Consider the following 25,434-nt stretch of genomic DNA (forward strand, 5'->3'; position numbering starts at 1 on the left):
CCGGACAGTTACTTTACGACCTCCACCTCTGCTACGTACTTTACCGCCCCGTGATTTAAGACGTCATTTTGTGTTTTTAAACGCACCTAAGTATTCACCGCGGGCAATAAAAGCCACAGCTGATGCAGGAATGCGGCGTCTTTCAAGTTTTATCTGGCGAAAGAGCACGACACGGCCACACGATGTCCCGGGCGGGGGCTCGTATACGAAAGCGCTTGACTTATTGGCAAATTAAGGGGGAAGAGTCGTGACCCCCGGTGCGGGCCCCTGGACGGAGTTTTATTGAGCGTTACCGCAGGAGACAATATGGTGTGTCTGAAGCAACGTGAGCTCTGATGCGCGAGGATTAAAGATAAAAGAAGTAGTAGTCACACACCGCTCGGGATGATGTATAGAATTGTGTATGTTTTTGAAGGAATGCGGACGTCGCGAGATTCAGATTTGAACACGAATTGAAGACGTTAAAGTGCAAAAGAGGAACTACCACTTTTTCCGGATTATGAATTGCACCAGTCAAAAAATGCATAATAATAAGGAAAAACACATATATAAGTCGCACTGGAGTATAAATCGCACCCCGGCCAAAACTTATAGTTCGGAAAATATGGTACACATTTTCAATTAAAAGGCGGCATTTGGTGATTCAAATCAGTTCAAAATCAATGAATTATACATATTAACATTGACACAGATGTGGGCGATATAGACAAAGATAATGTCTTAATACCTGTTTTTGGACTATTCCCATGACGATATATGAGCGATCCATCAGAAAAGTGCTGAAATAAAAGGTGACTAATGTCGTCGTGATTCAAATACGTCACACACAATTTGAACTGACTGTAAAATTTAACCCAAAAAATTGTAGAGGAGGTTGTCAAAAAATAAATAAACTAGTATCAAAACACAATCGAGCTAGTATTTTGATGCTTGGAAAATGACAAGGACGATATTGGACCTTTGCTGCCCATATTTAGAATGTTCTTGAACTTCTGAGTTTGAAGCAGTTCAAGTCAGAATATTGTGGGAGAAAAATCCTCACGAAACTCTTCAAATCAGGAAGAAATAATTTGCCTGAAGTGATGATAATCTTACAGAAGCTACTATTATTTAGTCGTGACAGTTACGCTCAGTTGCAAAAGAAAATCTGTGTTTTAATTATCATTGTGGTGTCGGAATCGGTAACGAGACCGTTTCTCTTGGTATTTAGTTTGCACGCTCACACCAAACACTAATTGCATCCTTTCATTTTTACTCCTAATAGCTCTTTAAATAATCTTTATTTTCTGGCCATAATAGTACCCATTTTTGATATATTTTCAACCTCAACTTCATATTTTTTTACTGTGAATCTGTGCTTGTGACTGTGTGTAACGCCATAACATAAATCCAACATTCCTTCACTCATGAATGTATAAAGTGCTCTAAAATTGAGATTGTCGGCTACAAATAACCCAAACTTACATGTAGTAAATTTGTAAAAGTGTGTGGTTCTTCACAATCAGTAATGTTAAAACAATATACAATGTTTGTGTCTCTAATTATTGTTGGGAAGAAGCGTCACAATTTCACATTTACTCCGGATTATTGACGCAATGACTAAACAACAAAATAGTTAATTTACTTAAATTCATTCATACTGTCTAAAATAACACCATATTAGGAACATTTTAGGTCACCAGCTTTATGAAGTGATAAGGTAAAGTTAGTGTGATATAAACAGCCAGATTGAAAGTACTTAACATGCTATTTTGAATTTGTTTTTGCGTTTGGACTGAATTTAAACACTCATTTTGCTTCTAAAATTTGACAGTTTTCATTTATTACACAATTTGTCACCTGAATTATAGCTTTCACTGCACAATCTCGAAACGCTGTCTCGCATTTTATCCTCTACTCGTTTTATTCCTCATAAAACGTAATATCAAAGCTCTTTATTGTCCGCATCGGCCGTTTTAAAGCCAAACGCGGGGCCGGACCTTGTGTACTTTGGGGGCAGCGACTTACATTTTTGTGCCCTAATATTTCACTAAGCCCGAGCGTTTCATTCAGAGATGTATTTTAGATAAGGGCAATAATCTGTTTGATGGACGGGGGCCCGCCGCAGCCTCGGGGCCTCCGCTGTGCACACACGGCGCTGCTTGTGGCGGGACGATAAAGCCGACGCGGGCAGGTGTGTTTGGTTAAGATGCACTTGTCAAGAGGGTGACGTGCGTGTCTGCGTCCGTTCAAGTGAGACCCTTATCTGAGCCCGCATGTCCCACTCATGAGACAAAAGCACTTCCCATGTTTGGATGATTTAGCTCTTTCACAGAAAGTGCACTACACACACACACACACACACACACAAAATAACCATCTGCGTTACAGCCACGACCTTCATAAATTTCATGTAGCGTTATATAAATCCCGCTGCTGACGCTCGGGCACTGTTCCGGGTGCGTTTCGTATCTTTGTTCAAATCTCTGGAGGAATGTTTTACTCGTGTTACGCTTATGTTTCCGCTCAGGCTAAACACTTCCATGAACCACGTCTCATTTTGTGCAAACTCCAGGCCGTTGGCAATAGTCGACGTTTAAAGAAGACGTTATGCTTTTGTCTGGTATCAAGCGCTGAACTGTAACATGGGCAGATCGTTGTTTCACACACAAAAACACAGTATTGATCTTAAATGGCTTACTTATGTCGATGTATTCTTTGACTTCCAGTTTAAAGCTGCAGATCTGAGAAGCCTTTTCATATTGGCATTTCACCCGCACAAAGAGTGGATTTAAATTTATTTGACCTTTTTCATAGTTTTGGCCGGGGTGCGACCTATACTTGTATTTATACTTATATACTTATACTTCGGAGCGACGTATATGGGATATTATCTGTCAATTTTCACACTTGCTGCCGCATTTCATACTCCAGTGCGACTTATATATGTTTTTTCCTCTATTATGCATTTTATGGCTGGTGCAATTTATACTCCGGTGCGACTTATAGTCCGGAAAATACGACATGTTTTTATTTCTCAAATGAAATTAAACATTACGCTTTCTAACATTATATAACGTCATACAATAGCCTTATTTCCCTTGACATAAGACTTTTACATACTGTTTACATACGCGCACCTGCGTCGACCCGCGCGCGCCTGACGCTGACGCGGAAGTGACGTCGGGAGCAGGAAGTACAGCTCGCCTTTAGTTACAGTGGGAGCGCGATGGGCAGCAGCCGGAGCGTCCGCTGAAAACAACCCGCTTTGAGGCGCCCGTTGCCTCCTAAATCACGGCATGAGGACTTCCGTGTAAACCGGCTCCTCTGCTCCGAACGCCTTCCACAGATCGGTGAAAATGACACCGAGGTAAGCCGCCGTGTTCATCTTGTTGTTAGCATGTTAGCTCCGCCGCTAGCCGCGTGGAGCTGTCGTTCTCCTGCAGTATTGTCCATTAATTATCCGCATCAGTGATATAAATCTGTGTATTCTACTTGTCAAATGTGTTGTCAGAGTTACACGTATGCAGCCTGATTTTTATGATAGATCGTTGCATTTATGACAGCTCTGAAGATGAAGAAAAGAATGACTAATCTCGGTCACGTCATGACTCAAGAGCAGGTGGATTGTGAAGAGAATCCATATGTTTGTGTGTAAATTGGCTCTTATTGGTGTAATTTCAGTGTCAGTGACTCGTGTGGACATTTGTTTAACTAAATTAAATATATAGCCTAGTGTATAGTTTAGTTTGTGAATTTTGCTCACTGACAATAACATTAAAACTTTGTCTCGTTTTGATTAATTTATCCTGTCAGTTTTGGGCTTCACAGTTAACCTTGGCTATGATTACAAAATGGGATGATTGTCAGATTTCTGGAGTTGTTAGATTACAGAATTGTCATGTCAACAGTTGCATGAGCAAGTTTTTATCAGGACTTAACTAATGAGCCAAACTTAAAAATTAAAGAAACATTGTTGAATATTGAAAGATTTATTTTGAATTGCATCGTATTTCGTCTTCCTGATACAACAGTTCCTCTTAACAATCCACTAATTACTTGACATTTTTAACCAAGTGTTTCTGATGATTGGGTTGTCTCTTGCATGTAAACACACAACAACAATCTGATCAAATGATTCTGTATTCATTTTAACTGGTCATGTTCATGTACCCGGTATCTGAGTCGGAACATAAACACAAACTAGGCTTTTGCTTGTAGTTTCCTTCGTGTTTGCACATTTTATCCATAAATGTGCTCAGAATAATCTAATCTAGCCTGTGATTTCCCAGCCAATGTAGAAAAAGAAAAGAAAGGTAGATGTTTTGTTACATTTTGGATTTGTTCATGTTTTCTCCTTAAATGTAGGTTAGCGTGTATTCATTATCAAAGCATGGACACTGTTTCTATAAGTGGTGAAGGGCTGTAAAACCACAAAGTGTAAGAATCTCCTTAGATTGTCGAGATGATCCGCAGTGTGACACAGACTGAGATCACTGGCCCAGTCGGATGTTCAGTTCAGGGAAGTGATCACCGCTCTGCAGGAGACCCGTTTGATTAGAGTCTTTTAATAACCCCTAAACAAGACAGTCCGACAGCTCTATATAATTAACCACCAATAACGACACTATATTTAACCGTCTCGGATCTTCTGACTCACCTTTGTTCCGGGAAATGTAGTTGACTCCGTTTCTTCCTCTTCCTTCCCAGATGACTCACGAGTGGCTTGGACATCCGTGCGGCGGCAGAGAATGAGGCTCACTCAGATCGACACACCTTTTATTACCTGTGTGTATATATATATATATATATATATATAGTGTCAGATTATAACTACATATATATAACTGACATGGCCAATAAATAGCAAAATTAATGATGTTTGCTTCTTTTTGCGCATCGTAAATAAATGCACAAATTGGTAGATCTTCTCTAAACACTGACAATGTCGCTGGGTGAGCAGTCGCAGAAGTGGTTTCCGACCCATGTCCAAGCCACCGTCCTACAGGCCGCCGGGTTGTCTCCGAAGGGCAAGAACGGCACCAACGACGCCTACACGATCATACAGCTGGGCAAGGAGAAGTACTCCACGTCGGTGGCGGAGAAGACGCTCAACCCGGTCTGGAGAGAGGAGGCGTCGTTCGAGCTCCCGGGGCTCCTGATGGAGGGGAACCCCGAGGTGTACGAGCTGGTCCTCATCGTCATGCACCGCTCGCTGGTCGGGATGGACAAGTTCCTGGGGCAGAGGATCGTCAGCCTCAACGAGATCTTCGACAACAAGGAGCGGAAGAAAACCGAGTGAGTACCGCGACGTGACGTGTGAAACTGAAATGAAAATATTGTACAGTTTAATACCACTTCAGATTGATTTGTTTAGATTTAATTAAAGTCTTGACTTAAAAACAAAGCTGCAACAGTTATTTGTCTGTGACTATTTAACTATACACCGTATTTTCTTTTTTTCATAGTTTTAGCTGGGGTGTGACTTATACTTATATTTATACTTATACTCCAGAGCGACTTATATGTGATAGTTATTAGTTATTTTAGATAGCAAGTTATTTTCACACTTGCAACCGCATTTCAGACTCCAGTGCAACTTGTATATGTTTTTATCTTCTCTATTATGCATTTTTTTGGCTGGTGCGACTTATAATCCAGAAATTTCAGTATTAAAAAAAAAAGATCATTCGTATTTAGATGATTGTAATCTTTATCTGGATGAAACAGATAGTAAAAAAAGGTTAAATTACATTATTAAATCAAAATTCCACACTTGATTCATAAATATTCTCTGTTAAGAAGACTTCAGTCACCATATTCAAACCTTTTATTTGATTGATAATGTGTTTTATAAGTCTCTATATACAATAGAAATAAACTTCTAAAATAATAATTGGTTGCATCTTTAATAAAATAACATTTAATACTTCTATATAATCTTGTCATGATTATTTTTCCAATTAAAATGTAGCATTATAGTTGCCAGAGTGCCCACTTAAATTCAATTCAGTCAAAGTAACCGTTAATCTCTAAATTACATAACTTTACAGCCATGTTCATATATTTTTAAAACAAATCTTTATGTTTTCAACCTTGAAGTTCAGCGTCTGAAGATAGACTCCATATTTTGTCACGGATGCGTTTGTTTTGATAACACTCGCTTCCGTGACCATGGTAATCTTTGACAAAGTTTATTTCTATTGTGCTCCTGGGACCAGCTGCTTTACACTTCACACAACGACCGCGAGTCCAGCTTGAATCAGCATTTCAGAGACGCATTGAACAAGATTAGAAAGTATTTCATGTTTATTTGACCTGTCTCCATAACACCTTTTTGAAGTGCAGATTTAATGCTACAGAAATAATTCCAATAAATAGTAATACAGCCAAGTTAAACTGCAATGAATACAAAGCAAAAGGAAATACTAGTACCGTATTTTCTGTACTATAAGTCGTACCTTTTTTCATAGTTTTGGCTGAGGTGTGACTTATACTTATATTTATACTTATATACTTATACTCCGGAGCGACTTATATGTGATATTTGTTATTTTCACACTTGCAACCGCATTTCATACTCCAGTGCAACTTATATATGTTTTTTTTCTTCTCTATTGTGCATTTTTTGACTTCTACTCCGGTGCGACTTATAGTCCAGAAAATATGGTATGAGTTTGTGTCCATAAGTAGTCATAGAGGGTACTTATTTCAATTGTACTAGTTCAAAGGAAAAGTGTGCATGGAATGTTCTTTTTTATCAGCTATTGAACTACATGTCGATATAGTAATTATTCTGACCGGCCTAATGTTTATATATGACTGGAAAGATTTGACCACTATAAATCTAATGTGCCCTGTGTAGCTTTTCTTTTGTGCTGTCGGCCACCGGTCTCCATGGACGCGTTGTTGTTTTGCTAGAAAGAGGCGAGGTCAGACAAACAGCTACACGTCAGCAACAAAAACACCCCAAACAGAATACCTTATTTTCCGGACTATACGTTGCACCTGTTTTCATAGTTTTGGCTGGGATGCGACTTATACTCCGGTGCGACTTATATGTGATATTATTTGTAATTTTCACACTTGCAACCATATTTCATACTCCAGTGCAACTTATATATGTTTTTTTCTTCTCTATTATGCATTTTTTGGCTGGTGCGACTTATACTCCAGAAAATATGGTAAACGCAACATGCTAGATATGTTATATGCCGCGCTGTAGAACATTCCAGTGGAACCACACACATTCGGCACGTCGTACACCGATTTTGCGCCTTTATTTGATCGCTACAATCCACTTCCCTCAACGCTCGTATCACTAAGTCGCGTAAACGCGCCGTCTACACAACAACAGATTTAAAAGGAAGCGTCAAACTCGAGCAGACGGTTATTCCGGTCGTCGGCGTGGGCAAACGTTCAACATTGTCTTTCTATTTCAGGCCTGCGCGCTCAAACCCTTTGTCGGCGTGACGATTGCCAGCATTTCAGTCCTAATTAGCTCACTGCTCGTTCCGTTCGCCAGACAATTCGAACGCCGTTTCACATCGCGCTCCGTCGTCATTGCCTTTTCGACGCCGACTTTACTGCGGCGTTCCCGGAGGCTGAAGTGGATCCCTCCTGACGCTTTTGGTCAGAGTTGTCTGCGCAGACTTACTAAACGATTTAATGTCCAGTTAGCGCCGCTGCAATGTTTCCATCTGCTTTGACCCTCGATTGTTTCGGGCTCGGCCATAAAACGGCGAGCGCGAGGCTATTTTTGGAGCGATTTATTACTGACGCGGCGACTGACTGACTTCTGCCGTTGTTGTGCCTAATTAAAACTTGCGGAGCTTGCTGAACATGCCTCGTTAGTCATCCTCGGTTTCAAAGCCTTGGAGCGCGTTGGGCGGTGGAAACGCCCCTTAACGATGGGCCCGACCTGTTTCCGCCTTTGTTTATCTAACGCGTTGACCCTTGAAGTGAGCGCGCCGTGGATCAGAAGGGTGACATTCCTCGTCATCGTTCAGTGGCAGAAGGTTTAGATGAGTGAAATGACAAGGCGAGGTAGCAAAGAGCATTGTGGGACTGTTTTGAGTACTTGGGGCGCGGCGCGTTTTCATTTTTGTCATAGTCGAAGTCAAATCGTCCTGTAACTCTTCTAGAAAGGTCCAGCGCTGTCCTATTTATGTGTTTGTTTTGTATTTTTTCAGTATTGATGCTAGTTTTGATTGTAATTTCAGCTTTAATATCTGGATTTTATTTTATACAACCCTGGTTTCTTTATTTATTAAGAGATAACCTGAAGATAACCTGAGGAATAAAAGGAATTTGTAAAAACTATAGTCATGTTTATTTGCAGAATTAAAGGTGGTATGGATGATTTTTTTCAGCAAATTTTTTATCATATTTCCTCATGGCGTGGATAAATCATTTGTCCTGCCACGTATCAATCATAAAACACACCTATCGCTCACCTGCAGCCGCGTCAGGCTCGTCCCCACGTTTCCGCGTGCCTAAGCGCATGGATCTATCATAATATAGTTCCCTCAGTGTGCGGGGCAAAATGAAGACGGAGAAAGACAGTTCGAGCTGACGCAGAAGTGGAAAGAAATCTACGGGAGACGAGAGATGTGATGCGCTCCGATGCGCTAATAAACAAACGCACGTGTGTGTTGTATCGGTCCACACGGGGGAGTGCTCATGCGCACTTCCGCCTGCGTTCTCAAATCGCCGAAAAATCGTCCATACCGCCTTTAATCAATGGGATTAGTTGTATAGGAGTTAAACATGTTATATAACTTATTGATTCTTCAAATAACTAATTTGGTTATCAAATTATACTTTTCTGAATCAAACAGACTCCAAAAGAGGCTGGGAGAAGAGGTTTAATGACTCAAACGGAGCAAGAATGGCCAAAAAAAGGTGGAAAATACGGTAAACAGTATTTTCCGGACTATAAGTAGCACCTTTTTTCATAGTTTTGGCGGGGGTGCGACTTATACTTATACTCATATACTTATACTCTGGAGCGACTTATATGTGATATTATTTGTTATTTTCACACTTGCAACTGCATTTCATACTCCAGTGCGACCTATGTTTTTTTCTTCTCTATTATGCATTTTTTGGCTGACATTTTTTTCCAACTTATACTCCGGTGCGACTTATCGTCCAGAAAATACTGTAATTTTCGTTTTTTATGGGGGAAAAAACCCTGATCTTCATAAAGTATATTTAAAAGAGGATTCTTTTTAGCTTAATACTGGTCAAATTAACAAATTCAGATTCATGGACTTTTTTGCAACTAATCATTAGCTATAGCCTTAACTATAATAATCTGAGCTCCCAAAACAAACTTACAGTTAATATAAGAAACCTGAGATAATATATAGGATAAACTCACCACAATAAACAGTATCTTGGGTTGTCTTTAGTTATTGTTCACCAGCCAAAGACGGTGGGACTAATTGTAGCTCGTAGTGAAAGAATGCAGGGGTGAATAGTTGTCTGTCAGTGTCGTCCGTGGCCCTCGTCCGTGGCCCTCGTCCGTGGCCCTCGTCCGTGCCCCTCGTCCGTGCCCCTCGTCCGTGCCCGTCGTCCGTGCCCGTCGTCCGTGCCCCTCGTCCGTGCCCCTCGTCCGTGCCCGTCGTCCGTGCCCGTCGTCCGTGCCCCTCGTCCGTGCCCGTCGTCCGTGCCCGTCGTCCGTGCCCGTCGTCCGTGCCCCTCGTCCGTGCCCCTCGTTAGTGCCAGTCTGCCCCGCCTCAGACTGTTCCAGGCGTTTAAGAACCACTAACATGACAAACGAGCTCACAGGGTTTCATTTACAGAAAATAACTTTAAATAACTAGGCATTTGTATGTAAAAAGACACAAAGACCCACAGAGACTGATAAACTTACAATCCAACCTCAAATCCGTACACCGGTACATTCGTATATACAGTTGTTTTTTGAGAAAATTAAAGGCTTTTAAGTGCGCCTTAAAGTGCGGAAAATACTGTATTTAAATACACATTTTGGCCGGCTACGCCACTAGCAAATTAATCGACTAAACCAGGGGTCCCCAACCACCGGGCTGGGGCCCAAACCCGGGCCGGGAGCCTTCTGCTACTGGTCTCCAAAGGCAAATGTATTATTATTTTAGTTTTATAGTCTGTTGCTAAGTCCCAATATTATGTGTTTTACCATGAAAATATAGAGCCAATTCATCTAATAAACAGCAAACATAAGTACCCTATTTTCCGGAGTATAAGTTGCACCAGCCAAAAAATGTATAATAGAGTTGCACGGGAGTATGAAATAAGGTTCAAGTGTGAAAATAACTGATATAGGTAATATCACATAGAAGTCGCTCCAGAGTAGAAGTAGAAGTATACAAGTATAAATATAAGTATAAGTCGCACCCCGAAAATACGGTAATACGTTTTTTTAAAAGTTCTGGAAGGGTTTGTACACATTTTACACCGTTGTTACTGGCTATGCCTCCATCAACCGATCCCCTAAAAAAGATCTCGTGATTTTTTTTTTTTTTTTTTTTGAGGAAAAGAGACGAGGATCGCTGGACTAAACCACTTAACGACTCCCAGCCCTGTGCAGTACAAGTATAAAAAACATGCAAGATAATTAAGAAGAGTTGATATCGTTGCAAGGCGTTCATCGTTTGTCCACTCGCATGTTCTCAGACCGTCCATACGTTTGTGAATGCAGACATGATGAGGTCTTGGCCACACCCAGGTCTTAAACGGGGTCATAGACAAGAGTCCCCCAGTGCGTTACACGAGACCGACCGCCACAGTGTCTCTGCTGTTGATTAGCCCGTCCACATTCCTCCCAGGACGGTGACAATACGTCCTAATCAGCGGCGATTGCTCGTGTTTGCAGATGCGCCTCGGGGGCCGTCGGCCGTTTTCTCAAGCGCACCTCTCCCCGGCGCATCCTCCGGCTCTGAGCTCATTGGTTAAGCCCACGCCGACAATGCGGCGAGACCCCCTGATACTGTATCTGCGCGCCGTGTTAGCGGGTCAGCGTGGCCCACCGCGGCGATACCGAGGCGGCGTGTTTTAGGAGAAGGCCTGATATCCGAGGAGGCAGCCGGGTAATTATCGCGCACCTGTGTTTGTTGATCGCGAGGAGGTTTCCGCCGGTTCCCAGCGGTCCGCGGCGGTGCGGGGGGGAGGAGGGCGGGGAGTTTTTTTTTGGGGGGGGGGGCTTGGCCTTGAGCTCAGACACACAGAAGGGAGGTGCAGCGGCTCGGGGTCCACAGGAGCAGCAGAGGAGCGGGGGGGACTGTGAGGAGCGAGCGAGGCGGTTTTGGAGAGCACACATCGTGATTTTGTTTCTGTGTTGTCATGGTGATACAATTGCAAACTCTGATTTTGAAACTGAGGAAAAAGCTGCTCAAAAACTGTGGTTGTTTTCCAAGTATTTCCATGTGATCTTATGTAGACATCGAGCGGCCAATTTTCATTTTATTTCATTCATTTTATTTATTTATGCAGAGAAAACCCAATGATTAAAGTTCTTTGTCATGGAGACCTGGTTAAAACACAGAATAAACAACAAGCTAACACAGGATATCCAAATAAAACACTAATAAAACATTGAATTAAATGAACAAATACATACTGGGTAATTTATTGTATTTGTATTATATTTAATTGAACATTTAGATTATTTTTTCCAACTCATTTGACAAAGATATTACAAACTCCTCTACAAACTTTTACTGTTTCACTACAAACTGGATAAGAGGGCAGATACTGTCATTTGGCCCTTAATTGATCACTATTATTTCAAATGATTAATTCTATACCGTCAAAAAGAGTAAATCTCAGTGGGACTTTCCTGGTTAAATAAAGGTTATAAAATAAATATATTTTAATTTTCGATTGTAACTATTTTGTAATTGAATGGAGATTTAAATCACAATTATACATTGTATTAATTGAACAGCCCTAATGTACAGAGAGGGTATCATAGAATATCACAAACATTTTTTGAAATATTGTAAGAAAACATGAGAAAACTGAAATTCTTTCTTTTTTGAAAGGAGCATTCGTAAATCTTGAGACCCATTGACTTGTAAATCTGAACTCTACATTAAAGTGCCCCCTACAGGATGGACCACTCATTGAATTAAAATGCAGTTAAGATAAATATATTTAGAATTTCTCTAAAAATGGCAAAAATGTTTTTTAGGTTTTTTAGGTGTATAATTTCACTTCCTGGTTGTAAATTCATGACATCACATTAGGAAAGTACACTGGGCAAAAACTCATCTAATGTCACAATTATTTTAATTTGACAAATAAAAATATATGAGAGCAACTATTTTGTTGAATTCATGTTTAGAGAGTCAAAAAAGTTGTTTCTTTGTGTAAATTCTGCACAAACTGTAATGAGTGTCCCTAGTGTGATGTCACTTCTTGTCATTTTCTACAGATTTTTCAACGTTTTCTCTACAAATACCTACTCGATTAATGTAAAACTATAATATTTATATATAACGGGTATAAATACACCAAATAAAGTCAAAATTATAAAATCGTAAAAACCCGCCACGCGCACTTTAACCGTAAATCTCAGTAAATACGTCACGAAATACTCCAAATGCTTCTGCGCCATAACTACGCTTGGGAAAGTCCGCCTTGTCATTAGCATGTATGAACCGTCGGTGTTCCCCGCGCCGTGGCTTATGCAATTTCCCCAATTGCTTGTCGTGGCGTTTCTGAACAAAGGCCAGATTTGTGCAAATGCCACTTTATTTTGCTCACAGTGAAGGCACAAATCCCATTACTCTCAGTCGAATAAGCAGAGAGGTTAAACAAATAGGTGCCAAAAGCGCTCCGAAACGGTCCATACTATTCAGCAGGAGCCTATTTCCTACGTGGGGTTTTGCACAGAATAATGTTTATCCTCCCGAATGATAAATAGCGCTCTAACTTTAGTAAAAAGTCAAATGATTTAAGCCGCTGCGTTTGTGGATTAGTCGGCTCAAATTAGGCCTTTCAGCGCTGCCCACAAAGAAGTAGGCCGTGCACATTAGAGGGACTTTTGGTTATTTTCACCATTTGTCATATTGTTTGATGGTCTTTTTAGTGGGCTTTTTGTGAATTATGTTAGTTTGAGATGAATGGTTCCGCATAAGCCTCCACATGGGCCGAGATGTGAGACGGAGATGGTGGGAAAGTGTGGCACGAATTAGACTTTTGGACACGGTTTATTGTTCAAATGGATTGTTACTACAACCATATGACAAATAAGGAGTATAACAACGTGTGGATACATGTAATGCTGTCTTTTATGCATGCACTTGGCAACGCAGTGGACACACAATTGGAAGCTTAAACAGATGTTTATAAATGACTTGTTTAACATATCACATTTTTTGTCACCGTAGAGACGTTGTTACTTAGCCTGGGATGTTCTTTGTTTACTTGTTACTGATAATGTCTTTTATATGTAATGAATTAAATAAATGAATTAAATAAAAAATAAATAAATGAAACATTAACTAAAAATAAAATGAAATAAATACAATAAATATAATAAATACAATAAAAATAAATTCAAATAAATTCAAATAAATACAAATGAATAGAATTAATGAAATTAGAATAAATGAAATTAGAATAAAATGAATTAAAATTAAAACAAGTGGCTCTGTTAGCATGCTTGGTACTCTTAAAAGCACTTATAAACTCATTGTGGTGAATAATTAGGACACTCCTAGCGCTTTAGGTAAGTGAGAAGTACAACAAACAATGCAACATGTTTCGTATGAATTGGGTCAGATTTTTTTTTTACGTTTCTGAATCAGTAAAATCAGGTGCTGCAGCTGAGTTACAGATCAGGTCTGTGGAGAGGCGACCCACTCGGAGTAAGAGGATGTTTTCAAGGTATTTTTGAGCAATAAAAATACCTGTAATTATGCAAGAATTCTGGTGGTGACATTTAGTGTTTTTTTTCCTGTAATAATCGTGGACCATCATTAAAAAAAACTGTCTATATGTGTTAAAGACGGAATATAGGATTATATATTTTAGGCAAAAGTACAAGTACTAAATGTATGTGTTTTAAGGCTCGTGGTGATCTCATGTGCTCTCCTTGTAGTTGGTACCCGTTGGAGTCCAAACCTGGCACCAAGAAGAAGGAGCGCGGGCGCATCCAGGTCAGCATCCAGTTCATGAGGAACAACATGACGGCCAGCATGTTCGACCTGTCCATGAAGGACAAGCCGCGCTCGCCCTTCTTCAAGCTCAAACACAAGATCAAAGGTCGCAAACACGATGGCGGCCTCTCCGACACATCCTCCGCCATCCTGCCCCGCTCCGCTCTGGCCGACTCTGAACCCAGATCACAGCAGGGGCCCCCGTCTGCAGCGGCGGGGCCCGAACCCAAAGTGAAGAGGCCTCTGCTGGCAGGCGCTCACAAGCTCTCCGCGGCTCACTCCATGTCGGATCTGATCGGGAACAACTCCAGGCCCAAACTGGACTCCATGAACTCGATAGAAGAGACGGGAGGTGAGGACGGCAATAACAATGAGATCATTATTTGAATTGTATGGATTATTTGACATAAACCTGAAAAGTCACTGTGATTAAAGAGCATTAAATTAGAATTATATTATGTCTAGGTTAAAGCAGTGTCTTTCTATCTGTCTCAATAATAATAATAATAATAATAATAATCAGATAATACATTGAAATTGCATTAGGATTGTGCTATAATGTCTTGGTTGATGTACAGGTTTAGCACAAATGTGAATGGACCATAAAGTCAACCACAAAAGGGCAGAAGAATCTCTTTATACCTTTGTTTGGAAAGTTATACAAGATGTTTCTGTATATTCTCAGTACGTAGCATAGAGTCCAGTACAGCGCACGTAACCCTCGCGTCTCGTCCTCAGCCCCTCACCGGCGTTCCCAGAGCGAGGTCCCGGCGTTCCAGGACGGAGAGGACCACGCTGACCCCTTCACTGATATCGCGGACGGGCTGCCACAGAAGTATGCCACGCTCCCACGCAACCGCAACCCGTTTGAGGGCGAGGCGGGGGGGCAGCAGCTGTGGGACCGGCCCGGCAAGGAGAAGAAGGAGAAGGTCAGCCTCCTGGAGAGAGTGACCGGGAAGAAGGAGGGGCGGAAGGTCGGCGCCAGCGGGGGCAAACTGGGCAGCACCGGGGACCTGCGCGGCCCCAATCCTTTCACCGGAGACGGGCAAAAGGCCAACACCAACCCGTTCAGCTCCAACTTCAAACCAAGGTGGGGCATTTCGATTAATCGGCTGAAACGGGATGTGGCTCGGGCAAATGTTCTCTAAATGATCAGGTTCTTGCACAAAAGTACTCTGTATATGTATACTGAGGTCGTAGTAAATCTTCATTAGAGAAAAGGCAGAATAAACGGTCCAGTCATTCCCAAAACTCCAGCTAGTTCTCTCCATGTCGCGCTCCTCATCATGATAAAGTAATAAGTCGAATAATAAAACGTTTAGTCGATTAAGACAGATTTGAATAATCCATTTACTGTATTTTTTGGAGTATAAGTTGCACCAGCCAAAAAATGCATAATAGAGAAGAAAAAAAACATACAAGTTACACTGGAGAATGAAATGTGCAAAAATAACAAATAATATCACATATAAGTCGCTCTGGAGTATAAGTATACAAGTATAAATATAAGTATAAGTCACACCCCGGACAAAACTATGAAAAAAAAGTGCGACTTATAGTCCGAAAAATACGGTATATTGCCACATTAGCTTAGAGGCTTTATCTTATGACTACCAATTTGCAAAGGTAAGAACATCGCTTGTAAACTTGCATTAGACTAATTAAACTTGTCAATTAAGATGTCTGCGTTATAAACATTATACTGTAGTTGTCCCTTTTGACCACCGTATTTTCCGGACTATAAGTTGCACCGGAGTATAAGTTGCACCAGCCAAAAAATGCATAATGGAGTTACGCATATAACTATAAGTTGCTCTGGATTATAAGTATAAATATAGTAGTATAGTACATAGTAATATAAGTATATATATAAGTATAAGTCGCACCCCGGCCAAAACTATGAAAAAAGGTACGACTTATAGTCCGGAAAATACGGTATTTAATGATCATATTATACAACCCCACATTGAATCCCTATTGTATCCAGTCCAATCCACTTCATTTCCAAGGCACATTTTACTAACAAAAGCCGTCAATCAATCAAACTGCTACGTAACATAATAAATAATAAGACATAAAATTAAATACACATAATAAAGCAGAATCAACACAACACAACTCGCGCAGTGTTAGAAGCAAATAAGAGTTGGGCTTAAAACCCTCGGTTCACAGGAGCAGTTGTTCCCCTGGGCGACCCTGGCTCGGGGCGAAGCTTCAAACGTCGCGCTGAGTGACGCCCGCAGAACTCGGCCCTGAGACGTGGCGCGTTCTTGTTCAAACGGTCGCGTCGCGCCGGGTCTCTGCGTTTTTCCCCGCGTCGCTGGAAGAGTCGGCGTGGCTGAGTTCCGGTTTATCAGCGTGGAGGTGTCATTAGAGGGTCTTTAGAGGGGTCCGGGCTCGATAAGGAGGCCCTCTTAGCTCCAGTAATGAGATCCACAGAGCGATAGAGCACACAATTAAGCACTTATCTGTGAGCGCTTCAGTCCATCATCTGCACACGCCGGCCGTTTACTGCAGGAGAAGGGCACGGGACCGGCTCTAAAGTGGAAATGTAATGTATTTAAACATCACCAGAACCGTTACCAATAATAATTACTGTTACGATAATTCAGAAATATGCTTTATTAAACGGTAGACCAAATCAATCCATGCAAACACTTTTTTAACATCATATTATAAAAAACGAATTGGTTTCTTTACCAAATAGTTATTCTTTTACATTGATAACAGCTGGTATTAGATAAAGATAAACTTGCATGTTTAATTTATAATGTTTTAAATGTATAAAATGGCAACTGCTGTTTACAAAAATAAATATAATTGAATATTTAGGAAGCTTTTATGTAGTTATACCCTCAATAAGTCAAAAAGAACAATTTAAATCTGCTAAAAGATAGAAAAAATAGGCTAATTATGTACACAAAAATGACTTGAATTTACAAATGTTGTGCAGTGCAATGAGTTTAAAAAGTTTAAATTATGGTTCAATTATAGTTAAATTGACAGGTGTTTAAGAATTGTTCAGTACATTTTGATTGCTTAGAGCAGTGTGTTTCAATAGAATACTAATTCAATACTTTTTTGTATCACAACACGTATTTTTGACACCTTTTGAGTAAAAAAAATATATATATATATATAATGTAGAAAATATTGTCAATGCCATTTGTCTGGTTCATTAAACGTTGCAATGTGTCTGTGTTGGATTTTTAAAGCACACTTCATACGTCTTTGCCTAAACTGTAAATTAACGTAGAGTTTGTTCAGTTAATTTCACGCTGTTTTGACGTTGCAGTGGAAGTGAAGACGCAACATTCGGACAAAGGAAAGACAATCAAGACAAGAAGAAAAAAGTAAGTTTGTCTCCGTTTGACCCTCCTCATTAAAACACATTGCTACACGTTCTCTTGTTTATGTGACAACTGATTGAGCGCGACCCTTGACCTCCTGCAGTCACTCTGATGTCGTTACAAGCTCCGCACGTTTTTTTAATTGCACTGGTTTATTTGACACGAGCAGCTGGCGACATTGACCTTTTTAGGCCTTTTTAAAAGTCCGACTCACCTAATTAATGCCGCACCGGTTCAGCCTGATTTGATTTTCCGGAGTATATGTCACACCAGCCAAAAATGCATAATGGAGAAGAAAAAAACATATATAAGTCGCACTGGAGTATAAGTCGCATTTTTGGGGGAAATGTATCTGATAAAATCCAAGACCAAGAACAGACATTTCATCTTGAAATGCAGTTTAAAATAATAACAGATGAGAGAACATGGTGAATAGGTGTACGTATGCTAACGCTAACACCTACATGAGGCACAGACAGAACTGTGGTAAGTGTCTGGTATGTTAACGTAACATATGAACAGTTATTCAGATAACTATAGCATAAAGAACATGCTAACAAGTTTACCAAAGCATCAGTTTTACCCCAAATCACTAAATCCACTGAATTCTTCTTCCTCTGTGTCACTTCTAAACAACTCCACAAACTCCGGAAGTAGACAAATGTGTAAATAATATTACATATAAGTCACTTTGGAGTATAAGTCGCACCCCAGCCAAACTATGAAAAAAAGGTGCGACTTATAGTCAAGAAAATACAGTCGTTTTTTGAGATAATCATGCTTCTTTGAGTCGATTTTTTAAACATGTACTTGTACTCATTTTAGTACCAATTGTTGTCTCGCCTGTGTCTCTGCTCCTTTCTAAACCTACAAACCCAGAAACATCGCTGCATCGCCTGCTCTGATTGGCCGTAGCTCAAAGATGATGCAAATCACCGTTCAAAACAACTTATTCCCAATGCTTTGAATTGTTTTTTTATCAAGTTTTGTACAAAATGTATCTAAAATGATACTGAAACCATGTTAAAAAGCAAACTCTGAATAGTTTTGTGTACTTTTTACTTTACCTTAAGAACAGATTTGGCTGCAGTACTTGTAATTTAGTACATTTTTAGTGACGCAGCTGTACTTTGACTTGAGTACAAATATTCAGTACTCTCCAAGGTCAGATAATGCGTCCTAACACTGCAAAAACGCTACAATACGACCGCTTTTGATAATTATATTCAACTTGGCTAATTGTTCTCAATAGTCCACAGTGTTATTTCAAATTAGCAGCACGGTTTTGGCAGCTTTTAAGCAGCGGATCTGGCATTTCCCGGTTAGCGTGAGCAACAGTGACGGCTAAATGAGAACTCGAGCGGCGATAATGGCTTTCAGCACCTTTTTTTTCTTTGTACACGACGCCTGGCACAAACGCCGGCTCCAGTCTCCAGGTTTCAAGGCCCCGACTAACCACAAGCAGGGGCGGAGGGAGCGAGGGAGCGAGGGAGGGAGCGAGGGAGGGAGGGAGCGAGGGAGGGAGCGAGGGAGGGAGCGAGGGAGGGAGCGAGGGAGGGAGCGAGGGAGGAAGCGAGGGAGGAAGCGAGGGAGGGAGCGAGGGAGGGAGCGAGGGAGGAAGCGAGGAAGAGGGAGAGCGAGGGAGGAAGAAAGGGAATGTAGAGGAAAAGAGAGTGGAGGAAATGGAGATTGGGAAGAGTTATTGAGGACGAGGGAGATGGAAGGCAGGGGATGGTGGAGGCAAAGAAAGGGGGAGATGGAGGGAGAGAAAGAGGTGGGAGAAAAAAGGGGAAGCATTATGGAGGGAGAATAGAGTAAAAAGAGTAAATAATGATGTAAATAAAAGCAATTTAGCTAAAAATATGGTTGTATATTTCCTCAATCGGGCAACAAATTGTTTTGTAACCCACATGAATACATTTTGTTATTATTTTTACAAAAGCAGAAAGTATTTAATGCAATTTATTAACTTATTGGACCACGCCTCTTTTCCCCCCAAAGTTAATGGTATAAAATTGACAATCGTAAACTATCTATCCACAATGTACACGGAAGTTACATTAAGTAGAAGTTAGTATTTTTCCCCCGGCGATAATTCAAATAAAAATGCTGATAATATTCTAAGTTGATAAAGTAATTTTGAAGATATTTTTTTCTATTTTTGACTTTTTCTTGCTGGCGTTTAGCAGTACACACAATAATCATAATGTAAGAGTGTCTAGCTTGCAAACGACATGGCACACATCATTATCGTCCTGAATTCTGAACTTCCAGAAAATTCTTGCCATTTTTGTCCCGCCGCTAACTTGGGAACCATCTTACCTCTACATTACACGGCACTGGTCAGATCGGGGTCACTCCTGGGCCAGTAGCGCTGATAAGTCCCTAATTAAAAGACTTTGGGGCCGGTTGTTTGAATCGGCGGATGACATCACGGCCTCCAGACCCAGCCGTGTGTGCCGTCTACGGTTCTACAGTAGATCACGTTCCCTCCGTTTGTTTTGTTCAGAATCAGTGACTGGGCTCTTCGAACCCCCTCACACGGGCATTTAATCTCACCTGAAATATTTCACCCCTCGCGCACACACACACGCACGCACGCACGCACGCACGCACGCACGCACGCACGCACGCGCGCGCGCGCGCGCGCACGCACGCACACACGCACACACACAAAATCACACTCTAGTACATGTGTCGTGTGGAGACCATACAGAGACTCACAGGTTCATATTTGGAGAATAAGCTGGAGCAGAATTACCCATCTTGCCTGTGTGGGCGTGGTGTGTTTGGGGGTGGTGACTCAGAGTCCTTCGGTGGCCATATTTCCATTAGTCAGCCCCAGGGCAGCTGTGGCTACGTAAATGTGACCGCTTCTGATGTTCTGTGTGACGCTTGCAGAGAATGTGAAGATCAACACAAACTATTATTTCAGGTTTCATTGACAGGTGAAGGAGCACTATGCTAGCTTAGAATGTTCCACAGTGTGTGCCATTAAGCTTGTCCATCACCATAGAGAGAAGGTGACTTTATAGGTCAGGTCTGAGGAGAGGTGATGTCGCTCACAGTAAAGGAACACCTGAAATAAGTTTATTCACCCTGTAGAATATTCCAGACTGAGCTAAAATATCAATAACATCTCCGTGGAGACGAGCGGGTGGTGGACCCCCTAACACAAAAGTTACATAGTGCAGCTTTAACCAGGACTATTACTATTGCTTAACCAGTCTGATGAGCACATTATTAAAGGCTTGAACAGAAGCAGAACTAGTTCATTTTGAACCAGCGTTCCAAATGGATCGATCATTTACTCAACACATTTCGAACTTCCTAATTATTCACTGTGATGAGAATAAAAGGCTCTCTAATCAGATGCGGCCAGAACACGGCGGTCTCATTTTGACCCCAGGAGCTGCTCATACTCGATGTCTGAGCAGGAGCCAATCAGAAGAAGCTGCTGTAGTTCCACACGCGTGACCTTGTCCACGTTCACACACACAGTAGCCTTGTTGTTGTTCAGGGCGATTAGATTAAAGCAGGTAAAGTCATTGTCTTTGCTCAGCGGTGGAGGGCGACGCCCGGGAGTGGAGGGCCACGCCCGGGAGTGGAGCGTGATAAGAGTGGTATTTATGAACATGGGGGGGCGGCCCGATAAAGTGCCCCTGATTAAAAACCATTACAGCTCCTCTCACAGCCGGGCACTGCCATCTGCACATACCGTTCCACAGGCGGCTCCCCTGAATGTAGCTCCACCCCCCGAACGCGGCTCCACCCCCCGAACGCGGCTCCACCCCCCGAACGCGGCTCCACCCCCCGAATGTGCAATCTCTAAAAGATGTTTTATTATTTCAACTTATTTATTTATTTATTTGTACCTTGTAACTTTAAAGGTCGTTCACTCAAAATGCAATAAATATCACTTTTAAAATGCCAAACTTTCTTTTTATCCAATTCGAAGCCTGATTTGTTAAGTTTCAATATGTATCAATATTTAACCTGGTTCTATTCGTTGCGCTTCTGGACATTTTTACACATTATGCTTTATTTAGAACATACAAACATGACGAGGTGAAAAACTTCACCTAAATTAAAGCCGTTATCCTGTTCTCCTCTGCCGCACACGCCTAAAAGGTTTGACTCTGTCGTCGTGGAGATGTTTTCCCGTGACGGTCTCTGCTTCTGGTCTCGTGACATACGTTGATTCATCCACACGTCGATGCCTTGTCTTTACTGCTCCCAATTAGCCTTTATTAGCAAGAGACGGACGTAAACGTTTGTGTCACTTTGGGCCGACGCGTTTAATAATGACCACGTTTACGTTTCCGCGCGTGAAGATCAAATTTGACGTATGGCGGAGTTGTCAGATCGTAGTCGACTCGCTGTACACACGTTTATGTCTTTAAATAAACGGCTAAACACACGTGAGGTTAGAATGGAAGTCACTAATCATGTGTCTGATTTGATGTAATTGTGCGCAAAATAACCTGCTAGTTTATTATTTTCATATATTAGTTTCTCTGAATAGGTTGCGGTACATGGTGTATTTTATAATCACACTTCAAACCCCTAGTTGAGTGTGTGATTGGACAGGTAGGATTTCGTGGACCATGTTGGGTTTTGGGGTCTTTTTATTTATTTGATATTAAACTGTAAAATGTGTAGATATTTATATTCTCCATTTTGTTCATGTGATGGAATGTGCCATTTCATATCAATTTATTATAATTTCAAGCGCAGAGCTGTTAACACGGACGTATAAATGCGAGAAAATTAAAGGTTAACGCTATTTTGTTTGAAAGTCTAAGTGAATTAAATTGATTAAAATATACTGTAGTTTTATCTTTTTTCACATTGGCTCATACACACTTATTAGGCCCGAGCGCCACAAGCTGGCGAGAGGCCTATTAATCTCGTAAGGCCGTGCGAAGCACGGCTGCGAAAGTGCGCACATAGTGCGCACGAAATCGAGCGCGAAGCGCTCGCCCACTTCCAAACACTCACTACGCACTCCTCCACTCATGCACGCCCCGTGCATACTAATTAGTAGTAGGAAAATGGAACATTACCGTTGTAAACTGGCGAAGCCCGTGCAAAAGTGCGCACTAAACGAGCACTTTACATTGAGATGACGACCGCGAAGCGGTCGTCATCCCCATATAAAGCACTCATTTGCGCTAAGTACCTCACGAATACGTTCCCCATCTCTTGCATGTTCCGTGCATATAAGCATGTAATGCAAAAAATGAACATTATTACTGTATAGAGGGCCAAAAACACAAAGTGGGCGGAGCCCACTCAAAATTAACGAAAGTACCCGTCAGTGACCAGGGACCCACACCATGAGGTAGGAAAGCGCGAGCGCTTTCCGAAAATGTATAGTTTATGATATTTGGAAAATGGGAAACATTGTTTTCGTATCGGAATATTTTTCTTTCTTTCTTTCTTCTTCTCGGGACCAACCCCCCTATTTTTCACCCAGTGAACATTGACGAAAAGTCACAAAAATTTGCACACCTCTAAAAATCGTGCCTCTCTACATTCTGGCTATTTCCCTTTTCTAAAATAAAAAAAATTGGCGCGTCAGCGCCCCCAAATGTACCAAAAATGCATTGAGAGATGGGAAATGACCCAAATAAAATTTGATCGTAGAATCATGAAATTTGGCGCTGAGGTAGATGGTGACAAGAGAAGTAAAAAATATTATTACGGCAGCGCCGTCCGCCCAACCAAATGTCGGCCATATTGCTTCAAAAATGGCTAAACATGACTTCGGAGTTTTTCCAAACGTCGTACTTTTACGAACTCCTCCCAGGGCGTTGGCCCTAAAAAGCTGAAATTTGGTGAAAATGCTACTGAGGAGTGGGACATCAAAAGTTATCCAAATTACATTGATACCTGTCACGGTCTCTGTGCGGCAAAGCCGCAAACTGTAGCAAGAATTTCAGAAATCTCCCAAATTTAACATTTCTGCCGTTTGCGCAGATAAAGTCCGAATTGCGTCAAATTTAGAATCAGTTGTTAAACTCTTTGCCCTAAACCTACTTGAAGTGAAATAAATTAATTTGGAGCCACAGCGCCCCCTACAGATTTTATATGGAGGTTAAATATTTAGTTTTGCGAAATTATATGAAATTTGACACACAACTCAATTTTGGCCCCATCAAAAAAGTCAATGAGACCCATGTCATAATTGTTATGGCTTTGCCGTAACGATGACCGAAACCTTCCATGTTATTCCAATGGGGAAATCGCCAGAACATGTTTACACTTTAGACTTTCACAAACTCCTCTTAGGGCGTTAGACATATTAACCTGAAATTTGGTGAGACTCATCTTCAGGAGCATCAAAAGTTATCCACATTTTTATTCAAAGAGTCACGGTGTCTGTGCGGCAAAGCCGCACATTTTGCCAAGAATTCAAAATAAAATTGCTTTTTGATGGTAAAACAAAGGGGAGAAGATGTGACAGCGTCACAGATTCAGCAGTAGGCGTAATAAAAGGACAATTGGGGCGTGTTAGCGCCCCCTCCTCTTGCGGCGTGGCGGCGGCGTAGCGAGGGCCGATCATTGCCGCTTGCGGCTATATTTTATTTTATTTTTCTAAAGCTGCTTCGGAGAGTTCCCTTCACTTTCATTGGTTGAATCCACCCGTCACTCACTTGGAGCACGGCACAGGCTGACCAATAGGAGGACAGCGTGGGTGGGGAAAGTGTTTTAGATGTTAAATTAGTTCAGAGTTCCTTCCTAGTGATATTAACCATAAATTAATGAAGATCAGGAAGCAGGAGGTCGGTTCAATCTGCTTATTTTCCGGACTATAAGTCGCATCTTTTTTCCATAGTTTAGGCCGGGTTGCAACTTATATTTATACTTATATACTTATACTCCGGAGTGACTTATATGTGATATTATTTGTTATTTTCACACTTGCAACTGCATTTCATACTCCACTGCGACTTATATATGTTTTTTTCTTCTCTATAATGCATTTTTTGGCCGGTGCGACTTATACTCCGGGAAATACGGTAATTATTTTCCTGCCATTTATGAGTGACATCTTATCAAAAGAGACGCAGCAGAAACAATTCAACATAATCACATTTTCTGTCATTTTTCAAAGTTTTCGGTGCAAAACTATAATGTATATGTACAACAGGTATATAAATACACAAAGTAAACCTGTCATACACCCTTTAAGTATCAAACTGCCTTCAAAACGTCCCGCCCCGGATCACGCCTCTCTTGTGTCCCCCAGGCCGGGACGCCGGTGGAGAGCGCGGCGGCCTACGAGAACCTGACGTTCCAGGAGGTGGTGCAGGAGCTGATCAAGCAGAAGGAGGTGGTGAAGCGGAAGGACGGCCAGATCCGCGAGCTGGAGAACTACATCGACGACCTGCTGGTGCGCGTCATGGAGGAGACGCCCAGCATCCTGCGCACGCCCTACGAGCCCAAGAAAAAAGCGGGCAAATTTGGTAAAAAATGAGAACGGAACCCCGGGGGGAGAGACTTTGACGGCGGTATATGACACAGTGGACTGAATGCAAGCAAATGGGATTGACGGACGCCTACGGTACATGAGTTTTTACGAGTGAATGTAGCTTTTATAGACATTTGAATGGTTTGGTTTGTTTGATGAATGGAAAGTTGTGGCTTTTTCGGCACAAATGTCATTCCAGTTTTAAAATCAGTCGCTTTAAACGCATTTATTTAGTCGTTTTAAGCTACTGAAAGTTCATATTTACACTAAGCACCTGTAAACGCAGCGCTTATAGTACATGCTTTGGCCGTTGTTGTGCAAAATGTGTAAAAATCAATGTTTTTCTTCTGTTTTTCCTTTACAATTTTGGGGGATATTTTGAAAGCTGCGTTCAACTATTTATTTTGAGTTAATTTTGACACATTATGCACCTGTAAACGCTGTCGACGTCTTAATTTAGAGGTGGGTGACAGTGACA

The 25,434-nt window shown here is 41.4% G+C and overlaps 1 protein-coding gene across 2 annotated transcripts; it reads left to right on the top strand.

Annotated features, from left to right (window-relative positions):
* The first annotated feature begins 4,819 nt into the window (after nucleotides 1-4,819).
* Nucleotides 4,820-24,965, top strand: rab11fip2 (RAB11 family interacting protein 2 (class I)). Of its 2 annotated transcripts, none has more exons than XM_072437145.1 (5): nucleotides 4,820-5,277; nucleotides 14,072-14,481; nucleotides 14,868-15,219; nucleotides 17,425-17,482; nucleotides 24,735-24,965. In XM_072437145.1, exons 1-5 carry the CDS (start codon nucleotides 4,925-4,927, stop codon nucleotides 24,960-24,962), a joined length of 1,401 nt encoding a protein of 466 aa, XP_072293246.1. In that variant the 5' UTR covers nucleotides 4,820-4,924; the 3' UTR covers nucleotides 24,963-24,965. The 2 variants fall into 2 exon arrangements, with proteins under 2 accessions (XP_072293246.1, XP_072293247.1); XM_072437146.1 differs by having other exon boundaries at nucleotides 17,431-17,482.
* The last annotated feature ends 469 nt before the right edge of the window (nucleotides 24,966-25,434 follow it).

This window comes from Eucyclogobius newberryi, unplaced genomic scaffold, assembly GCF_026437365.1.
Source record: "Eucyclogobius newberryi isolate DKJ021-1_F unplaced genomic scaffold, fEucNew1.0.hap1 SCAF_8, whole genome shotgun sequence".
Classification (NCBI taxonomy): domain Eukaryota; kingdom Metazoa; phylum Chordata; class Actinopteri; order Gobiiformes; family Gobiidae; genus Eucyclogobius; species Eucyclogobius newberryi.

Excerpts from the sequence above, each read along its gene's own strand:
- rab11fip2 (XM_072437145.1), top strand. The coding sequence starts at position 4,925 with ATGTCGCTGGGTGAGCAGTCGCAGAAGTGGTTTCCGACCCATGTCCAA. Across the intron at positions 5,278-14,071 it reads AAGGAGCGGAAGAAAACCGA|TTGGTACCCGTTGGAGTCCA; the intron begins GTGAGTACCGCG and ends CTCTCCTTGTAG. Across the intron at positions 15,220-17,424 it reads AGCTCCAACTTCAAACCAAG|TGGAAGTGAAGACGCAACAT; the intron begins GTGGGGCATTTC and ends TTGACGTTGCAG.